This window comes from Denticeps clupeoides, chromosome 4, assembly GCF_900700375.1.
Source record: "Denticeps clupeoides chromosome 4, fDenClu1.1, whole genome shotgun sequence".
NCBI lineage: Eukaryota > Metazoa > Chordata > Actinopteri > Clupeiformes > Denticipitidae > Denticeps > Denticeps clupeoides.
Genome location: NC_041710.1, coordinates 2515388 through 2535536, shown reverse-complemented (window position 1 = coordinate 2535536; position 20149 = coordinate 2515388). Strand labels below are relative to the sequence as shown.

Sequence of the window (20149 nt, the reverse complement as noted above, 5' to 3'; positions counted from 1 at the left end):
TGTGTGCCGCGCTGCAGTGTTTCACTTCACTTTTACTTCTTCCCCGTCTCAGGATGAGGAGGAGGCTGCGGCAGCAGGAGGAGGATTCGCGGCGGCGCCTGCAGGCTGTGAGTTCCGAACCTCCGGGTGATCTGTTGTAGAGCTTGATGGACGTTTATAAAGTCGGCTCTGACAGTGCCGTGCGTCTGTAGGACCAGGCGGGCCGGCGGCTCCTCAACAGCCAATCGGGGCTGAAAGCTGGTCTCAGATCAATAATAATAAAAATGATCAGTTGAATTTCCTGCCAGTAGAATTTACTCTTCTTCTGATGTGATCGCTACACCTACTCCTGCCTGTAGTGAGGGACCATGTGCTGATCAAGGATCGATCCTCTTATCTGCAACTTGAACTCATGTAAAGTACTTTAGTAAAACAGTAAAAAAAAGCTACAGAGCTAAAGTAAAGTTGGAATAATAAAAAACACAGAACAGGAATTTAAATAAGAGGAACGGTAAAGGCAAAGATGGAACGATGTTATTCTCATGTGTATGGTCTTATTATTAAAATGATCTAACATAAATCTAATCTCAGTTAGGGGTGGACTCACTTTTGTTACCAGTGGTTTTGACATTATTATTATTATTATTTTTGATTTATACAAGCTGGACACCGGCTACTGTATTAAATGGTATTAAAGTGATGTCACAGGGAAATAAAATGTTTATTAAGGGGTCAGGGGTGCGCTCACTTTAGTGAGATGCTGTGTTTACATAGATCCATTGTTAATTAAAACCTAATTAATCCATGTGCAGATTGGTTTGTGTTTCATGATCCAGTCGGACCACGTTAAGGTTCTCAGGAGGTTCTTAAGCTTGATTCTCATCTCTCTTTGCCCATCTGCTTTTTTTCTGACAGGCCTCCCTGCAGAGCTGAAGACCCCAAAGGTCATCTTTGTGATCGGTATGTCTGATGGCGAAGCAATTAAACTCCGCTCTGCTCAGTGTTGGTACTGTTACGCCTTGTTAGAACGTGCCTTGGATAGATGTTCCACGGTGACAGTGGCTGGGGGGACGGGTGGACGCGGCGGTGGCCTTTTTAATTGTTGCAGAAACGCCTTCACATGAGTGGAGCTACAGACAGGATGCTCTTGAAGAACTGAAGAGCGAGTACACAGTGTGTATGTGTATGTGTATGTGAGAAATCATGGCCTAGTGGTTAAGGAAGCGTTGTGGGTTCGAATCCCGGCCCGCCAAGGTGCCACTGAGGTCCCCTTGATGAAGGTCCTGTCCCGACACACTGCTCCCCGGGCGCCTGTCATGGTGCCCACTGCTCACCAAGGGTGACGGGTGACGATTTATTGTCATCTCACCGCATACAAGTGCACAGAGACGAGATTGTGAAGCAATCTCACCGTGTGCATTCACCATGTGCAAAAAGACAAATTAACACACAACACAAAATATAAGTAAAAACCAACCGATAACAATAATATGCAGGTCGAGATAAACCAGACAAGCCAGGCGTCATCGATTCGATTTTTAGATTAGATTAAACTTTATTGTCATTACACATGTACAAGTACAGGGCAACAAAATGCAGTTGAGGTCTAACCAGAAGTGCAATAAGCAGCAAGTGCAGGATAAAGGTCAAATAAGTTACCTGTACATATAAGGTGAAATGTACAGGAAGAGACTGAATAATATTTACAGATGTATGTACAGTAGTATGTAATAATATAATTAGTATTAACTATAAATATGAACATATGTATTAAAAAGAAAAGTGTATAATCAGAATTCTACAAATGTGTATATGCAATGGATATATATATATATATATTTCTGTTTACAGTTGAATATGTACAATGTAGTGCAATGATTATGCAAAATGTGCAAGATTAGATAGTAGGTTATCAGGAGTCTGCTGGTTTTTGTCTATATCGATATTGATAATATATGAGTGTATGGGTATATTTAGTATTTCCAGTGTATAATATGATGAGGAGAATAACGGAGGAGTGAGAGCTGGTGTATCAGCCTGTTCTACTCAGCCGCTGTCAGAACTTCATGACACGTTGGTGACAGGCTTCCACCCAAACATCTCAGCCTGTTCAGCCACTGCTCGTTACATGAATTATATATCGAGGTGATCAGGCTGGACATCTCCATGTGTCTGGAACCCTTCACTTCAGGTTAAAGGTCAGGGCCGTGTCTTTACTCTCTACTGGAACGCTGACGTGGCCCGGAGGGAGTGAGGGCTGCTGGGAAGTGTGAATCTGATCATATTTGGTGTGTGTGCAGGCGGTCCCGGCTCTGGCAAGGCCCTGCAGAGCGAGCGCCTGGAGGAACGTTATGGCCTGCGCCGCCTCTGCCCTGGGGACATCCTGTGCGGCGAGCTGCAGTCCCACGGCGAGAGGAGCCGCTTCCTCCGCGACCTGCTGGAGAGGGGAGAGACGCTTCCTGAGGTCAGACGTCCCCGGCACTTTCATCACTTTTAATGACAAGATGGAAGATTTGTAGAGCAGCGTTTCCTTGAGAAGAACATTCTCCAGCCGGACCTGAATTAACCAATGGTCTGATGATGGAGGTGGTCGGCTGGAGGCAGTCTGGGTTTTATAACTGCGCTCTATGTACCAGAAATAATAAAAATATATAAAATTAAAAAGATGTACAGTACAGGCCAAAAGTTTGGACACCTTCTCATTCAATGAGTTTTCTTTATTTTCATGACCATTTACGTTGGTAGATTCTCACTGAAGGCATCAAAACTATGAATGAACACATGTGGAGTTATGTACTTAACAAACCATCTGGATTGGGTTCAGGTCCGGGGACTGTGGAGGTCAGGTCTCCACTTTTTGTTAAGTACATAACTCCACATGTGTTCATTCATAGTTTTGGTGCCTTCAGTGAGAATCTATCAATGTAAATGGTCATGAAAATAAAGAAAACAGATTGAATGAGAAGGTGTCCAAACTTTTGGCCTGTACTATATTTCCAGTTGCTACTAATGTGGCGCTGATGAAGACATTTATCAGTCAATACTTCCATACTGCCCATTCCATCTATGTGTTCATTACATTCACCTTTATCAGACGCCCTTATCCAGAGTGACTTACGATCAGTAGTGACAGGGGCACTCTGGAGACACTCAGGGTTAAGTGTCCTGCTCAGGGACAGGATGGTAGTCAGTGGGGTTCGAACCTGGGACTCTTCTACCAAACACCCTCTTCTCTTTGGGGTCCAGATGAAGGAAGTGGCTCTAGACTCTAGAATGTACTCAGATCCAACAGTAACTGTAGAAACAGTGAGACTCGGCGCTAATCACACGACGCATAACTGTACTGTTGCCTAGCAACGCAGGAACCGTTAACATTTGCAGTGAACTACTTTCCAGACGGAAGAACATTCCAGTCACCCAAGTGTATGTGTGTGTGTTTGTGCATAATGCATGAGAATGATGTTTCTCTTCATTACTGATGAATGTGAATGTGTGTGTGTGTGTAGGACACCCTGCTGGAGCTGCTGTACGAGTCCATGTTGGCCCCCACCCGTCATGGGAAGGGGCTTTTGATCACTGGCTTCCCGCGGAACCTGAGACAAGCGGAAGAGTACGAGGCCAAGGTCAGAATCAGTGCGCACAGACACACAGTATTTGTGGAACAGCAGGAGGTTAGAAGGTCTCCGGGATCCCCTGCCGATCAGGGGGACCCCGGGGGACGCCGCTGCTGATGGACAGGGGTCACAGGGATCGCTGACAGGCCGTTCTCCGTGTGACAGATGGGCGCACCGGGTCTGGTCATTCTGCTGGAGTGTTCGGCCGACACCATGACCGACCGGCTGCGGAGGAGAGCCGGAACCGCCGGACGCTTCCGCGAGGTCCGGGACCCGGAGCGGGACGCCCGCAGGAGGGTGGAGAACTTCTGCAGCACCTGCAGACCTGTGGTGACCCACTACGACCACAGAGGCCTCCTGCAGAAGGTGAGAGCAGCGAGGGGTCAGCCCCCCGGCTGATGGGCTGAGGTTCTTCTGCTTCACTCTTGTCCATGTCCTCGTGTGCAGATCGATGCCGAGGGACCCCCAGACGAGGTGTTCGAGCAGGTCTGCCTGGTCCTCGACTCCTGCTGAAGAGCCACACTGAGGCCGTGCTGTTGCCCCCTGGTGGAGATGGAAACCCTCACCACCCCACGTCCACCATCACCACTCCACCAGCGGACAGCAGGACAAGTGTATTCTCTCGTTTCTGTGTCCCTCTCAGCCTGTAAATACCGACGTGGAGGTTCAGACGGTGCAGATGACCGCAGCGTGGACGGGAAGAAGCGGCCCATCCTGCACCTTCCTTCCTTCCTTCATGCTGAGCATGCAGCTGTGGGAGCGCGTGTGTGCGGTCACATGCTTCTAGATGTCTCGCTTGATTCAGTAAAAGCCATTTCATGTCATTGCTCTGGAGATGGGACGGTGGGCGGGGTCTACGGGCCAGTCACCTGCTGGCGTTGCAGCGTGGGTTGGGACTGGAGGATGATGGGATTTTTTTTTTTTTTTTAAAAGACGCGCGCCTGTATTTTCATAATAAACTGCATGTAACAAAAGTGCTGAAATGTGTGGTGCGACGCCTATCACGAGCGGGGGAATTTCTCTCCAAACCCCAATAGTGATTAAGGGGTGTTCGATGTTCAATGGAGGAAATAAATAAATAAAAACAGCCTTTATAATAAGAAACACTCCGATTCAGATGCTTGAGTAAATACGTTGGATAATTCCAGTTAGTCAGGGTCAGAATATGAAACCGGAATGGAAATAAACTGGGTGGTCTAGACCCAGACGTTCCCCGGCCGGAGGTTCGGATTGTTGGGGGGCACCCAGGGGCAGCGGGCGTGTAAAAGTAAAAAACGAGAGAGCGCCCGGCTCAAGACTTTTCACATCATTTTATTTCCACAGTTCTCCTCTAGCAGTTTTTAACATCATTTAAGAACAGACTGTTATACAGATACTGAAGCAGGGTGGGGAGGAACAGAGGGAGACGGAGGGGAGAAAAAAAAAAAAAAAAAAAAAAAAAAAACATACAAAATGGCCAAGTCCAGAACACAAGAAAACTGAAGTGTATAAAATAACGTGGGGGAACCACTCAATTTTTTTTTTTTAAATAGGTTAATAAAAATACAATCTTTCCAATGAACTATTAGGGAACAGCAAAAAAAAAAATAAAAATAGAAGGACCTAAAGGTTGTGATAATGGGGTTCTCTCAGAGGGCGTGTCCAGTAACGGTATCTCAGGGGGTGTGGCCAGATTCAGGAGGGTTTCATTTAAAAAAACAAAAAAAACAAAAAAAGGCACACAGCAATTACAACTGGCTATGTTCACCAGATGTGTGTGTGTGTGTGTGTGTGTGTTTTATTCCACTTGGTCAACAGAACACTAATAAAAACCAAAAATGAAGGAAAATAACAGAACGTTTTCAGTTTCGTACATCGTTCGCCTGCTGGTTTTCTTCTTCTCCGCTGTAGTGCTTCACTGGTAGGAAAGAGGTTATGTGGGGGAACCAAGAACGCCGAGTCAGGATAAAGAGGAATGAGAAGCAGCTCTGAAGTGATTGTGGCGGCCCACAGTGGCGGAGATGTCCAGGGTCCAAATGCCAGGACTAGTCCGTAAAGTGGATTAAAATCCTGGTACGAATTAAAGACAACAGTCTCAGCACCGAGGTCCCCAAGGTTTATTTTGTCTTCTTTTTGCTTTTTTAAAGATCCTTTCTTTTACTAACTCATGACAAAAGAGCGCATACAGAGAAAGCTTCACTTACGCATATTCAACTACAAACATCTAGAGCTACACCAGTCTGCGCTCTATTGTACAAGAACCATCTGTTACCCGATACACACAAGAAAGGCTGGAGAGGAGGCAGCACTCACAGAGATCTCACTCGGACCTCAGACACAGAGAAAGGGACATTGTGAAGCTCAATAAGGGCCCAGTCTAGTCTCCAATACAGCTCATACGGAGGTCCCTCAGACCTCACATGGAGCAAAACTCATCACAAAACCTGCGTCTCGGACAGATGTCGCATGTGAGACAGATCTCACTTGGACCGATGCCACTTGAAGCTCAGGTCTCGAACAGATCTCGCTCTGAGCTCGGATCTTGGAGAGATCTTGCATGTGAGACAGATCTCGCTGGGGTCTCAGACAGATGTCACATGATCTGAGACAGATCTCTCTCTGAGCTCGGGTCTTGGAGATCTCGCATGTGAGACAGATCTCACTCTGAGCTCGGGTCTTGGGAGGGATCTTGCATGTGAGACCGAGCTCGGGTCTCAGACAGAGCTTGCATGTGAGACAGTTCTCGCTCCGGTCTCAGACAGGTGTCAGAGCTCAGTTTTCGGAACGATCTCAACTCAGATCTCAGGTCTAGGCCAGATCTTGGACCACCTTCTTACTCCAAGCCACTTGCCTCAAAACACAAACACACACTCTGCAGCTCAGATATTCACTAGCACTTCACCAAACAAGCACAGGAGTGGAGTTGAACGGGGACGGGGAACGACGTTGAACACCTCAGGTGTGGTTGGGAATGTTGCCGTGCTGTTCTTCGCGGTATTCTTCTTTTGCTTTAGAGACCTGATAACGTACGGTAGTCATGGTGAGGTGTTGGCTTTGATGGGGCCCTTCTGCAGCGAGAAAGCGAGGGAGCCACCGCCCTCCCACCAATCACCGCAAGCTGCTGCAGTCCCAACTGCCCAGGCCAGACTAAGCGATTGACGATTGCAGACGGAGCCATGCGCAGAATGCCCTTAAGCGTCATTGCGGTCCTGCTCCTGTCATCTGTTGGCAGGGAAGTAGTTGGGGTCCAGATAGTTGTAGCCTGTGCTTTGCGGCAGGCAGTAGTCCCTGTCCAAAAAGCTCTCGGCCTGGTACACCGGCTCCAGCCTGTGGGTGGGTTTGTGGGTCTCGGTCTTGAACAAACTGGGGATGGAAAAAGCCAGAGGAACGTGGGACCCACAGCTCATATAAACAATTATCCCATAGATTTTAACATTTTTACAGTGAAAAGCAGAATCTTTTTGTGCACGGTGAATGTAATGCCATTTTTCAGTCTCTGGCTGTTCAAATAAAGCTACCATTCAAATTATAGGCTGATCATTTCACATTTAGTGAGCAAAACCAAATTAGCTAAATAATCCTCCATCCCCCAACACGACACACTTGTTTTAAAATTGCATTTTTTTTTGGATAATATAATATTGTTATATATAATAAAAAAACCAGACTCACCAGTCTGAACAGTTGGTGCAGAAGTCCACAGCGCTGTCCGGAGGGCAGTCCTGGCAGTGCCACCGCACGCCCTGGATAGGCTCCGTGCCACATGCATCACACTGGTAGGGGTGAGGGGCACAAGGCAGGTTGAGCGGCGTGTGCTGTGTGTGTATTTATAGGTGTGTGTATAATCCCCGTCAGTTGATCTTCACTGGAAAGCTGCTGTGGGTGGGTGTGTTTTTTTTTTTTCTACCTTGTAGCCCATGTGTTGGATCACTTCTCCCTCCGTGTGAAGCTCCTGCAGTTTCATCTTCCTGAGCCTCTTCAGTTCCAGCAGCTCCTTATACTCCGGCAGATGCCTCCACTCCACCGGCACACTGTCCTCATCCTGCAAGCGCACGCAGACAGACACAAACAGAGCATCCGTGTAAGAAAACGTGAAATGTACAGCAGCATCGGTTCCCATCCTGAATGGGAGAGAAGATCATGGTCAGGTGGTAGTAAAAAAGGATTAAAAACAAGCCCCCGTCACTACTGACTGTAAGGGGCTCTGGATAAAGCCGTCTGGTAAATGCCGTAAACATAAATGTACTAACAGAGTCGTCAGCCATGGTGTCCTGCATGCTGCTGAAGAAGCCGGAGCGCTCGTCCTCGTCGTCCATGTAGACGGGCGGCTCGTAGGACGTCATGAAGGTGGACGGCCGGTACAGGTGTTTGTTCAGGTGGTGCTGCCTCTTACTGGAGGCCTGCCGACAGACAGAACAAGAGACGCCGGTAAAGCTGCAGCCGACTGCTGTAAAAGTTCTTCTCCAAGGAACCGGTCCGAGTCCGCAGCTCAATTTATTTTATTTGACCACACTGCCTGTCCAGAGCATTTATTCCGGCTTTAAAGTAGGTTAACACGGATCGGCAAGGGATCGAAAACCGGGAGATCCAGTCTAAAACGGCTCAGACAGAAGGCGTGGTTAACGGCATCATGGTGCTTCCACCACATAATAACTATTATTATGTAACTACTGATGGTAAGGTACTCTGGATAAGAGCATCTGGTAAACGTTTTAATGTACTGCTACATTTAGTTGGAACGATAATGTTAAAAACACAAAATTTTACTTTTTAAAATGGTGAGGAGAAAATATTTCACAGAACCCATCTTCTGCTAGAATGATTATGGCTCAACGTGCACAGTGTTGAATTGTGGGAAAGGAAGTGAGGGATCTAGCTCGAAGGTCATCTTCCACACTTCACAACATCTGTATAATGTTATAATCTCTCAGTCTCTTACACACTGAACACTCACACTAGGGTTATGGCCGAACGATAGTTCTCGTGCAGCCACTGTCTTGCACGCGTTTCACTGCGATTCATCCTTACGGAACAAGCTGCGTGTCATTTCTTGCAAATTTCACTCTGCTTCTGTCCTTACATTATTTAGTATTCATAATAAAAAAATATTTGTAGCGTTTCATAAAATTCATAAATTGGAATTGCCCAAAATTAAAATTGTGCACCACCCATTTTTTACAACATCCATAAAAAAACATGTATATAAATGAATTTTACTTAAAACCGGCTGTGAGAAGCGTGTTACAGGAACAAACCTTGTTCGCTCACACACTTCCCCTTCTATGACAAACGTTTCTCAGTGCAGGAGTGACAGTTACCTTTCTGTTGTACAAGTACAGGTTGGGCGTTCTGCCCGGAACCGGAATTCCAGCCTTCGTCAGCTTGATGAAGTATTTCTGCACCCTGCTGGCCACCTGAAACACACACACAGCGGCGAGTCTCAAGCTGCTGCCCTCAACACTTCGTTTATAGCAGCTAATTATACAGACTAATCTGTTTAAGGAAATCCACGAACCAATAACAACTATTAAACAGGTGATTAGTCAGACTGTCCTAGTTAGGGTACCGGGCCACTATTATATACAAATAAGTGAAGTGATTGTCACATGATACACAGCAGCACCGCACACGGTGCACACAGTGAAATTTGTCCTCTGCTTATCCCATCACCCTGAGTGAGCAGTGGGCAGCCATGACAGGCGCCCGGGGAGCAGTGTGTGGGGATGGTGCTTTGCTCAGTGGCACCTCAGTGGCACCTTGGCGGATCGGGATTCGAACCAGCTTCCTTAACCGCTAGGCCACCACTGCCCAAAAAATATATTACTAATATACCACTAGAAGCACATATTTCTCTACCAGTCGTACGAGGCACTGAATCAAGCACCCGGACCACCTCCAGAGTCCAGTAAAGAGACCACAAGAGGGATCCTGGTCCGTGGCAATGAGCTTCTGACTAGACGACCCAGCATGAAACGAACCAAAGGGTCACCACAGCCACCACCGCCCCCATAACAACTAAAGCTTTAGGGATCTTCAATTGGACCAGTAGCATCATCATAGACACGTATTGTACACCATGACACTGGACTAAATTCTTCTCTTCACGGTCCAGGACCTCCATACATGGACAGATGCTCTATACGGCACTTTAAACTTTATTATTTTTTTCCTTTAATACAGACATTTTTTTATTTTTACAACTCACGTTCACTGTTTTATTTTTCTATTCAAAGACTACTTATTTACATACTTGTATATTGAATCTTATATTATCTCTGTATCACTCCTTCCCAACGTTTTTTTTTTCTCTTTCTTTTTTCTCTGTCCTAGAGGTTTTTTTTTTTTATGTGGAGTTTTACCTTGTGTGTAGAAGGGTCAAATGTGGGCGTGTCAACTGTAGAGCTCGTCAAAGCCCATTGAGACATACTGTATGTGATTTGGGGCTACATAAGAAACAAATGTTGTTGAATCAGGAAGGCTAAAACTAAAGAAGCAACCCCTTAAAAAGACATCTTACTAAGGCTGTTAATTACCTGTTAATCGTTTAATGACATTCAGATGTGTACCTGATATAATATTTAAAACTATTAGAGACATGTGTGGGAAGGAGGCTCAGCCGTAACCTGGTTCCGTTTTACTTTGAATGGGGTTGAAAACGGAGTTGTGGGCCTGTCACTTCAGAAAGTTGAAAATCAAGCACGAGTAAGCACAAGCCAATTAAATACATTTACTAAGCATTCCCCCAATTGTGGTGGCCAATCAGGCGATTAAGTGGACATGTTGTTGTGAGTTCCCGTATTTCCTGCATGGCAGACTCAGCCACCCTCATTACCTCATTATTTATTTGGCTCACCTGACAATGCCAGGCCTAACCGCATCATTGGTGCCAACCAAAACACGGCAGGTAAAATTCCCTGATCTGAATCCCCATATACTGTCTTTACGGGGGCTACCTGCTTGGCTGTCCGATTGCCGAGTTCGTCTGCAATCTTCTGCCAGCGTCTGGACTCCACCTCTTCTGGAGGATACTTCATCAGCAGCTGCTCCAGCTTCTTCTGCACAAACCCAGATTGAGGGAAGATGTAAAAAGCACAATGACCTTCTGCATAGGTTTCACTCGACATGACGCCCTGACCGACACCACAAGGAGTCAGGGGGGGTAATAAAACATTCTGCAGAGGTCAAAGTTCAACAAACATGCCGCTTCGAACGCGGCGTCTGCAGAGGCTCGCAGGGCGTGTTCGGACAATATCCTTATTATAGTCATTATTTCTCACCCTTACGTAGTCTGAGGTGAAGCGGGTTTTACACGCACTGAAATCTGAAGCCAATCAGGATGCTCTTTGGAAGGGGTGACATGAACAGGAAACACGCTGTGATCTACACGAACATCATCTCCCTGCTCTCAAGCACGCCCAACTACTGGTCTCGCCTGCATGCTCTAGTTCCCAGGATATTTTATTCAAGTCGCAGGAGTCAGGGAGGCACCCAGAACTTCAGCAATACACCACACTCTAGTAAAAAAAGCGACAGATAATGGCCACAAGTCAGGCTTCTCTCTGCAGAGCGGAATAACTGCTCTCAGACGGAGGAACATGTTGAAATGCTGACTGGGATTCATGCCGCCTTATTTTTAGCCCATTTTCATGTCTCCAGTAACTTTCCTGTCTATTATTCTCCATAATTTAAATAACCTTACGCTGGTTAAAAGCTGGTAGGCAAATAGGTGTAATTTTATAATCTAGTCTGCGACTAATCGATTATAGGCGATGACTAGTCGACTATCAGAATAGCCCTACTACATGTTTATCGTCGGGTATGGATAAGTTATTGATCATTCAGTTTAAAGCACATGACGGGTGATCCACCTCACGCAGTATTCTGGGTAAAACCTGTACACGGGTTGTCTGCGTTTCGTACCTGCTCCTCCACCGTCCACAGCTGGTTGAAGGTGTCAGACTTGTTCGGATGGCACATCCTCCCTCTGATCATCTGTGGACAGAGCGGCTCGCAGTAAGTCTCCATACGACTTTATTATAATGCAACCGGGCACCACAGAGCTGCTATTTTGATTTGAGATTTCCTAAGATTTCCTAATCACAAGGAAAGACCTGCAATTTATGGCTCATTAACATGGGGGGGGGTCAAGACGGGACACAGCAGGGGACGAAACTCGCAGCACTTATACACAATTAAAAGAATAAAGGACTAATCAAAACTATTCACAGCACAAGAGCTGGTGCAGAGTGGGGCAAAGAAATCTATCCGTGAGCAGAGGATGGGGAGCAAACAAGTTCCTGATGTAGGGAGGAGTCATTATAGGACAGGAGGTAGTAGACTAGGTGGTAGACTAGGGGTAGACTAGTAGTAGACACTCGCCTATGAACCAGAAGACCTGGGTTCAAGTCCTGCTTACTACCATTGTGTGTCCCTGAGCAAGACACTTAACCCTAAGTTGCTCCAGGGGGGGGGACTGTCCCTGTAACTAATGATTGTAAGTCGCTCTGGATAAGGGCGTCTGATAAATGCTGCAAATGTAAATGTAGGAGACGGCTCAGGGTGCCAGATCCAGATCTGGGGGTCCAGATCCAGATCTGGGGGTCCAGATCCTTTGAAGGACACGTAGTAAGATGTATAAATTTGCTTTTTAGTGTAGTATAAATTTGCCACAGTCAGTAAGCTCCTGCTTTCATTTAACACAGAGTAAACCTATAAAGAAAAGTGAAGGCCCACCTGAGTCCTGCTGCTGCTGTTGTGCTCCGGCGTGTCACTAGAGGGCAGCGAGGAGTACAGGGAGCCGCTCTCACTCTCCTTCTTGGAATCCAGGGGACTTTTGGGCCGAACGGGTAGCCCGACTACAACACACACGCACATACAGAATGAACAGTGTACCGTAGCCCACGTCTGGGAGACAGGCGGATGCGTTATACCTTTATCATAGATGAGCTTTAACTGCCGGGTCTTGCGCGTCTTGTCACAGAAGTCCCTCTCGAAGTCGCCCATGCCCGACGTGTATTGGTCCCATGCGATTTCCGGCAGCTGCACGACTCTCTGTGGGCACGGCAGACTCAGCTCCACCTGGATCACACAAACGGTGGACGTATTTATATATATATTAAAAAAAAAAAAAACACAGTACCTGCTTTAGTCTCGGAACCACTTGGACACTGCTCACGACGAATATTAATGAAAAGCTTGTGATCGTCCAGATTTATGGGATATAATTTCGAACGTATTTCAAGGAAAACAGGCCAACTGAACGATTATAGGAATTTTTGATTGTGGGTCGTCTTCTCTTCCGCTGCTTCGTTTAATGTCCCGCCCACAACACATCTCTGATCTCCTCATACTTTTATGCAAACAGCCCTGCTGCCACTCGCACACGAGAGGACGGTTGAGGAGCGAAGGTAAAGTAGCGGTACTCCAAAATAAAAAATTACTCAAGAGTACAAAACGTATGTAGTGATAAAACTACTCAACTACTGAGCAACTGTTCGTAATCTCATTTATTTATTTTAGAAACGATGCATTCAGACAGAATATAATTCTGCTGATTCCTAATAACTTAAAGCATGATATGTAGTAATATATGAGCGTACAGATTATTTTATAAATGCTAATTGTGTCAGCATTCATATATTAAATAAAAATGTATAAAATGTATAGATGTCGCCGTTTAACAAAATGTTTAAAACCAGTGAAAGTGTGGATATGAAAGACCGGGATTCCGTATTCTTACTGTAAACTTTGCTTTTAGTTCTGGAGATGGTCGCATCTGACATTTTTTACTCCTTGTCTGTGCTGTGTGGAGAGTTTGTGCCGCCATGGCGCCCCGGTTTGCGTGGTCATGTGTCTGATCTGTGAAACGTGTTAGATCTACTGGCGGCGCCGTCTGGCTAAAATAAAGCATATAAACGATTTATAAAAAGTACAGAGTTGAGTGTTGCCCAGCGTAGCAAAGTTAAGAGTCGAGTTTCCAATTCACAAATGTACAAATAAAAAGTGCGGCGTTGTAAAGTAACTCGTTACTAAGCCACCTCTGGAAGCAGTGACTGTGACGGTCCTACACACTGAAGCAGGAAAAACCCCATATTTCCCAATTCCCAGCAACCACCACATTGTGGCTCATGAACAGGCCATTTTAAAATGAAAAATGCTTCCATCGTGCTTATAGTCAGGATTTATATTACTTTACTTGGCAGACGCTTTTATCCAAAGTGACTTACCAGCAATTCTCATTCGGTTTCTATAGATTTTGAAACTAAGAGCCCTGATAAGGCCTAACTTGTCAGAAAAAGAACATGCTGGGGAATTGTTAAGTGCTGGACAAATATATACGTATATTTTTGTGAAGAAAGAAAGAAAGTGAAGTGATTGTCACATGTGATACACAGCAGCACAGCCACGGTGCACGCTCTCTGCATTTAACCAATCACCCTGAGTGAACAGTGGGCAGCCATGACAGGCGCCAGGGAGCAGTGTGTGGGGACGGTGCTTTGCTCAGTGCCACCTCAGTGGTACCTTGGCGGATCGGGATTCGAACCAGCAACCTTCTGATTACGGGGCCACTTCCTTAACCGCTAGGCCATGTGCATGTACATGTGTAAGTGTTGGACTCGTCTGAAATACTTTTTGAACAAGTGGGATTTCAGCTGCTTCTTAAAAGGTGGTGGTGGTCTCGGCTAGTCGAATGGAGCAGGACAAGTTGTCCCACCAGCCAGGGACAACATAGGAGAACAGAGTCGATTGGGATCGGAGACCCCGTGAAGAGGGGATTTTTAGTCTCGTTTCGTGTGTAGATCTGAGAGGGCCTGCAGGAGTGTATCTGGCTAGTAGTGTGTTGGTGTAAGAGGGGGAACTTCCATTTACAGCCCTGCATGCAGCATCAAGGATTTAAACTCGATGCGAGCAGCTACCGGGAGCCGGTGGAGAGAGGTGAGGAGAGGCGGGACGTGGGTGTGTATCGGCTGGTTGAAGATGAGATGTTTTGGACCATCTGGAGGGGTTTTATGGTGACCGCAGAGGCTCCAGCCAGGAGAGAGTTACAATAGTCCAATTTAGAGATGACCGGTGCCTGGACGAGGAACTGCGTAGCATGTTGTGGAAGAAAAGGACGAATCTTGCGAATGTTGTAGAGAGTGAACCTGCAGGATCTGGAGATCGCAGCAACATGATGGTTCAGACTCAGTTTGTAGTCAATCCAAACTCCAAGGCTTTTTGCAGACGTGGTGGATGTTTACAGTAGTGAGCGTAGTTGAATTGACTCTACTATGAGATGCTCTTCTCACTTCTTTTATCTAACTTCGTTTACTCAGCTCATGGAAGATCATTTGTGGTAGATGCGGTTTGCATTTCTCGCAGAAAAGACTTGATCAAATTGTTTAGGTGGTTCCATAATTCATGAGCAGTCGAGACAAAACGAAGCTGATTTTAAATAAACCACTCCATGGACTGGGCCTGTGAACCATGTTCCAGCTCAGGTTCTGAATAATTCATCTGCTGTAATAGCTGTTAAGGCCAGAGACCTTCCTCCACAACTCCATTACACATTAATCAAGATCATTTTACAAACGTTGAACTTCTGTTGGCCAGTGGTTTTAACGGTGGAACAAGAAGACTGAACATACAAAGCAGGAATATTATTATTTCAGCATCAGCTAGGACCTTCTAGTCTATGCGCAGAGGAGCACCGCGCAGGCTTTTCATGTCCTTTCAAGGCGGGAGACACACACTCGACAGAATGACCTTTTCACGTTCGCCCTGCAGCCACGCAGGACGCCGAGGAAAGCGGCGAAAGTGGGGGCGGTGGTGGCCTAGCGGTTAAGGACGCGGCCCCGTAATCAGAAGGTTGTCGGTTCGAATCCCGATCCAATAAGCACCTGTCATGGCTGCCCACTGCTCACCAAGGGTGATGGTTAAATACAGAGGACAAATTTCAGAAATTCAGAAATTCCAGAAATGTAAATTTCACTGCATGCACAGTGTGCTGTGCTGCTGTGTATCACAAGTGACAATCACTTCACTTCACTAGGGGTTCCTCTCTTATGCATAAATAGAACTGTGTGTAATCCAGACGTGCAATAATCTCTTTATTATTTTATGAACTCATATTCTCTCCGGCGGACTGAACATGACTGTTAAAAAGCGTCCATACGGTGCGGTGAGCTGTGCGCTCCGACTTGGGCAAATAAACGCCGTGTGCGGCCGTGAAGGCGAGGCCGAACTCCTACCTGGAGCGGCACCGTACTCAGATCAGGCCGCGTGCAACAGTCACTACGAAATAATCTGTTACGTTGGAATAATCCACATCGTTGTCCACCGTCCTCCGTTGTAAAGAGTCGAGAAGGAACATTTGTTGTTGTCCGGGATCAGATGTATTTTACCGTAAACGTGCTCGTGAAACCGGTTACCTGCTGCTGCAGCTGCTCCACGAAGGCGATGGGGTCGACCAGCGCCTCCCTCTGGTGCCGGGCCAGGGCCTCCAGGTCCATGATGGCCCGGGTCCTCTGGGCTTCCAGCACGCTGATGGTCTGCAGCAGCCGCTGGTAACTGGGCGGGGCGGCACAGAACATGACTGAACCCCCCGATGCATTATTCACCGCACATCAAAATTTCAGCACCGTGGCCGCGTGCATTATTTACGGAGACCAGGACCTTCTAGTCTACGCGGCGAGGAGCCCTGCGCAGGCTTTTCATGCCCTTATAAGGCAGGAGACGCACACCCGACAGATCGACCTTATCACGTTCGCCCCGCGGCCACGGCAGGATGCCGAGGAAAGTGGTGAGGGACCAGGCCGGCTGCAAGCGGTTCACGTGGGCCAGTTGGTTAAGACTGCTGGCACAACGGTGCCACCTACTGGGCCAGCTGCACCAACAGCGACCAGAGTACAGACATTCCCAATATAAACGGCAATTAAACTCAATTAAATAAAATTTTAAAAATGTGACCGGCTGGCAGACTGGCACGTAGTTATCGAACCCCACGCCACACACAGACGAGCCACAGACTACCCTCCAACTAGCTGGGCGGCGAGGGGGTGGAGTCAAGACCACGCCCCGCCCACAGATAACATCTTGCCTTCTGTTTGAACAGAAGAAACTAGACGAATCGTGCTGAATTATGATAAAATAATAATATGAATAGTCGACATTCACAGACCAATGTTCTGCATTTAAACAGCGTTAAACTTTTTACTCTTGCAAAAAAAAAAAAAGTTTTTTTTTACTTTATACTTTGACTTCACTCATGTGCACACCTTGACCCTACCTGTTACACATATTTTATGTTTTATGTTAAAGTGTAATATTTTGTTATGTTTGCAATATTTGCATATTGGTTCATTGTTTACTTGCATCATTTGCAATACTGTGGTCTGTAGCAGTCGCTAAAAGCATTTCACTGCATATCATACCGTGTATGACTGTCTATGTGACACAAAATTCGAATTTGAAAACAGCTGATTATTGGCACATGGAAAAGCTTGATAATTATTCTGATAAAATGATAAGCCCCGCCCCCTTCTGAAGAGTCACATACTCTTTGTTGTGTTTCAGAGCGAGGTGGTCCGACTCAAAATAATACACATCTGGATCTTCTTCGTCCTCCTCCTCCTCTTCATCAGCAGTGGAGTCTTTGGTGGACCTGCAGGCTTGCGAGTCTATAACGACCTTTGACCCCACGTGTTCTGGGAGCTCATTGGCCAGGTCAGTGGAGTCTCCGATGTCATCAGAGAACACCTCTTCCTGCTTGATGCACTCAACTGGCTGCTGGAGAGGAAGTGGGGTGGGCGTGGCTGTGTCTGGGGAGGCGGGCCGGCAGTTGGCGCGGCGCGGGGAAGTCCGCAGGGCGTACCGGTGTTCATGCAGCTCCACAAAAGTCGGGGGCTCCGGAGCCGGAACTGAGGCAAAAGTAGACACCAGATCGTCAACGACGGCGTCTCCTGAGATATTTGCGCCGACTCCGCCCTCGGCCTTGTTCGCATCGTCCGGAGTCTCGTCGGCAGCCCTCGCCTCCATCTCCACCACCTCCTCCAGCACCACCACCTCCTCCGAAACAGAGTCCACTTCGACCAGGTCCCCATCGGTCCCCGCAGCCCCGCCCTCTGCCACCAGCCCGTTGCTGCAGTCGCCCTGCGGACCGGGTCCGGGCGGAGGGTCCGTCGACTCGTGAACCGGGCTGACGCAAGGCACTGTGGGAGCGGGGCAGGGGGCGGGCAGCGTCTGGCCCCCGTTCAGAAGCGGGTGGGTAGGAGTGGCCGTCAAGAAGGAGGAGTCCAGGGCAGAGGGGTCCTCGGCCACGCCGTTGGTGGCCTTGTGGGCGTGCAGTGAGGGCGGAGGCGGGATCTCCTCCAACGCGCCGTCAGTGCGTTTCTCCTCCGGCTCCTCAGCCGCCGTGTCTTTACCGACGAGGGGCGGGGGGGGAGTGGGAGGAGCCGGAGTGGGTGTGGTCTGATCGGGCCGCTCATCCTTCTCCTTGACTGTGTGCGGAGAGGAGGGTCCAGGGGCGAGGCTGTCTGGCTTGGCAGCACCAGGAGGGGGCGTGGCTTCTCCCTCAGCTCCAGGCAACACGTCGGTGGGGCGGGAGCAGCGCTTGGCCCTCTTTAGCGCCGGGGAAACCTCGGAAGCGCCGGGTCGAAGGCGCTCGCAGTTCTCGGCAGGCTCCTCCTTCTCGGAGCAGGACAGGCCCCTCTTCCGGGAGCCGGCCCCGCCCTCCCCCTGCGTCTGGCCTCCAGGCTTCTTGGGCGAGCGCGCCCGGGGCGTGGGAGGGGGCGAGGAGTCATCCGGCTGGGCGATGCTGCGGTTCCTGAGGGTCCGACCACAAAAGTTCTCGTCCAGTCCATTTATCCCCACTGAAGATCTGGTGACTCGCGAGGGACGGGACGAGGCCATACTACGGAGGGTGCCTACAGGGTCCTCATCATGGTGATGTCTCCTCGGCTACAGAACAGGGACTCCTGGAGGGGGGGACAGGGGACAGATTTCACTGAGGAGGTAAACTGAACATCATTCAGGTAAAATTACGGAAGCTGCCGGAGCTCGGACTCACTGTGAAGGAAAAGAGAGAGGATCAACCAAACATATCAGAGGCACGAGGGTCAAACCGAACTGTCCTCCGCTGGGTTTACCAGAGTCACAGCGCCGTTATGGAGCTGAATCCTGCAGGCCGGTGATGGAAGATGCGGCAGTATTAATACCAGTCGAGGAGGTCCGGTAAACTCGTTTTATAACATGTAGTGGTGGACGGCAAGGACATTTTATCCTATTTGACTTTTTCTTTCTTCTAATCCACTAGAAATACGAGAGGAGCCCGAGCGTCAGAGCATTACATTCCTTTACGTTTACAGCCTGGTGGGTAACACACTTGCCTATGAACCAGAAGACCCAGGTTCAAACCCCACTAACTACCATTGTGTCCCTGAGCAAGACACTTAACCCTGAGTGTCTCCGGGGGGGGGGGGGGGGGTGTCCCTGTAACTACTGATTGTAAGTCGCTCTGGATAAGGGAGTCTGGTAAACGCTGTAAACGTAGTTATCTGAACGTCACCGCACCATGGCTCTCCACAACCATGTGCAAAAATTGGCAAATTTACCAGACGTCCTTATCAAGAGCGACTTAGAATAAGTAGTGACAGGGACAGTCCCCCCTCATGGAGACACTCAGGGTTAAGTGTATTGCTCAGGGACATGATGGAAGTAAGTGGGGTTTGAACCCGGGTCTTCTGGTTCACAGGCGAGCGTGTTACCCACTAGGCAACTACCACCCTGACGGAAACGACCGTGGGTCCTGGTGACTGGTGGAGGGAGCAGGTGTCCTGGGGAGAAGAGAGGAAGTCCGCTTTCCATCCACACCGCCGAGATGAAGACGTGACCCGCAGACAGCCTCGTTTTTACTGGTGTGGACGGTGATTATTGACTATAGAAGTAATTCATGTTGGGTGACTGTTACCCCCGATCAGCGCCGCTTTACAACTTTTAAAGGCCACGACGCACCGGAGAACCGCGGCTTCGCACTTTCCGCACTTTTCACCCCGGTGACCGATTCCGCGTCCCTCCGCGTCGCCCACGTGTCTCCATGCGGGCTTTAAACGGGCCGCGAGTCGCCGCCCCGCCGCCGCTGGAGCTCGGCGCGGCTGCCAGCCGAGCCGCCGGTGCGGGGTAGCGGCCTGTTGTTGTTAGCCCCGCTAGCGCAGCTTTGTGCTCCGGCGGCGCGGCGAGAGGCGGCGGCCGCCCGCGCCGGAGAGCGTCTCCGCCCGAGCCGAGCCGAACCGGCGAGCGGACCGGCACCGAAATCCCCCGAGGGCCGCGCGGCCCGACGGAGCACGAAGCCCCGGCGCCGCACTCACCTCACTTCCGCAAAGGCTTCGCAGCGCGCTCCGCGGCCGCCATGTTTCCCGTTTCCCGGCCGCCCTGCGTGCGCGCGCACCCACCGCCGCCGTGACCTCTGACCCCGCCCCGCTTTCTACTGATCACTCTTATTCATTAGTTCTACTCGCTGGGCTACACGACTCCGCCCCTTTGCCCCCCCCCCCCCCCCCCCCCCCCCCAGCAATTGTCCCCATTGACTTAACATGGGGCCA

General features: G+C 48.7%; 2 protein-coding genes across 2 annotated transcripts in view; one reads left to right on the top strand and one right to left on the bottom strand.

Moving 5' to 3' along the window:
• The window catches only part of LOC114787865 (adenylate kinase isoenzyme 5-like), a 40609-nt gene extending 35405 nt beyond the window's left edge, over positions 1 to 5204 (top strand). Inside the window, exons 9-14 of the mRNA XM_028975768.1 lie at positions 53 to 107; positions 895 to 939; positions 2280 to 2443; positions 3486 to 3602; positions 3759 to 3959; positions 4041 to 5204. Of these exons, the coding sequence (XP_028831601.1) occupies positions 53 to 107; positions 895 to 939; positions 2280 to 2443; positions 3486 to 3602; positions 3759 to 3959; positions 4041 to 4106 (648 nt within the window). The 3' untranslated portion in view covers positions 4107 to 5204. The remainder of the gene's footprint in view (positions 1 to 52; positions 108 to 894; positions 940 to 2279; positions 2444 to 3485; positions 3603 to 3758; positions 3960 to 4040) is intronic.
• LOC114787864 (ZZ-type zinc finger-containing protein 3-like) lies at positions 5052 to 20034 on the bottom strand. Its single transcript, XM_028975767.1, has 12 exons — positions 19916 to 20034; positions 17110 to 18526; positions 15983 to 16121; positions 12503 to 12650; positions 12306 to 12427; positions 11493 to 11564; positions 10526 to 10627; positions 8891 to 8986; positions 7823 to 7972; positions 7480 to 7614; positions 7245 to 7345; positions 5052 to 6935 (listed from the first exon to the last, which is right to left on the bottom strand). The coding sequence occupies exons 2-12, from the start codon at positions 18459 to 18461 to the stop codon at positions 6791 to 6793; spliced, it is 2562 nt and encodes an 853-aa protein (XP_028831600.1). The 5' UTR covers positions 18462 to 18526; positions 19916 to 20034; the 3' UTR covers positions 5052 to 6790.
• Between the last annotated feature and the right edge of the window lie 115 nt (positions 20035 to 20149).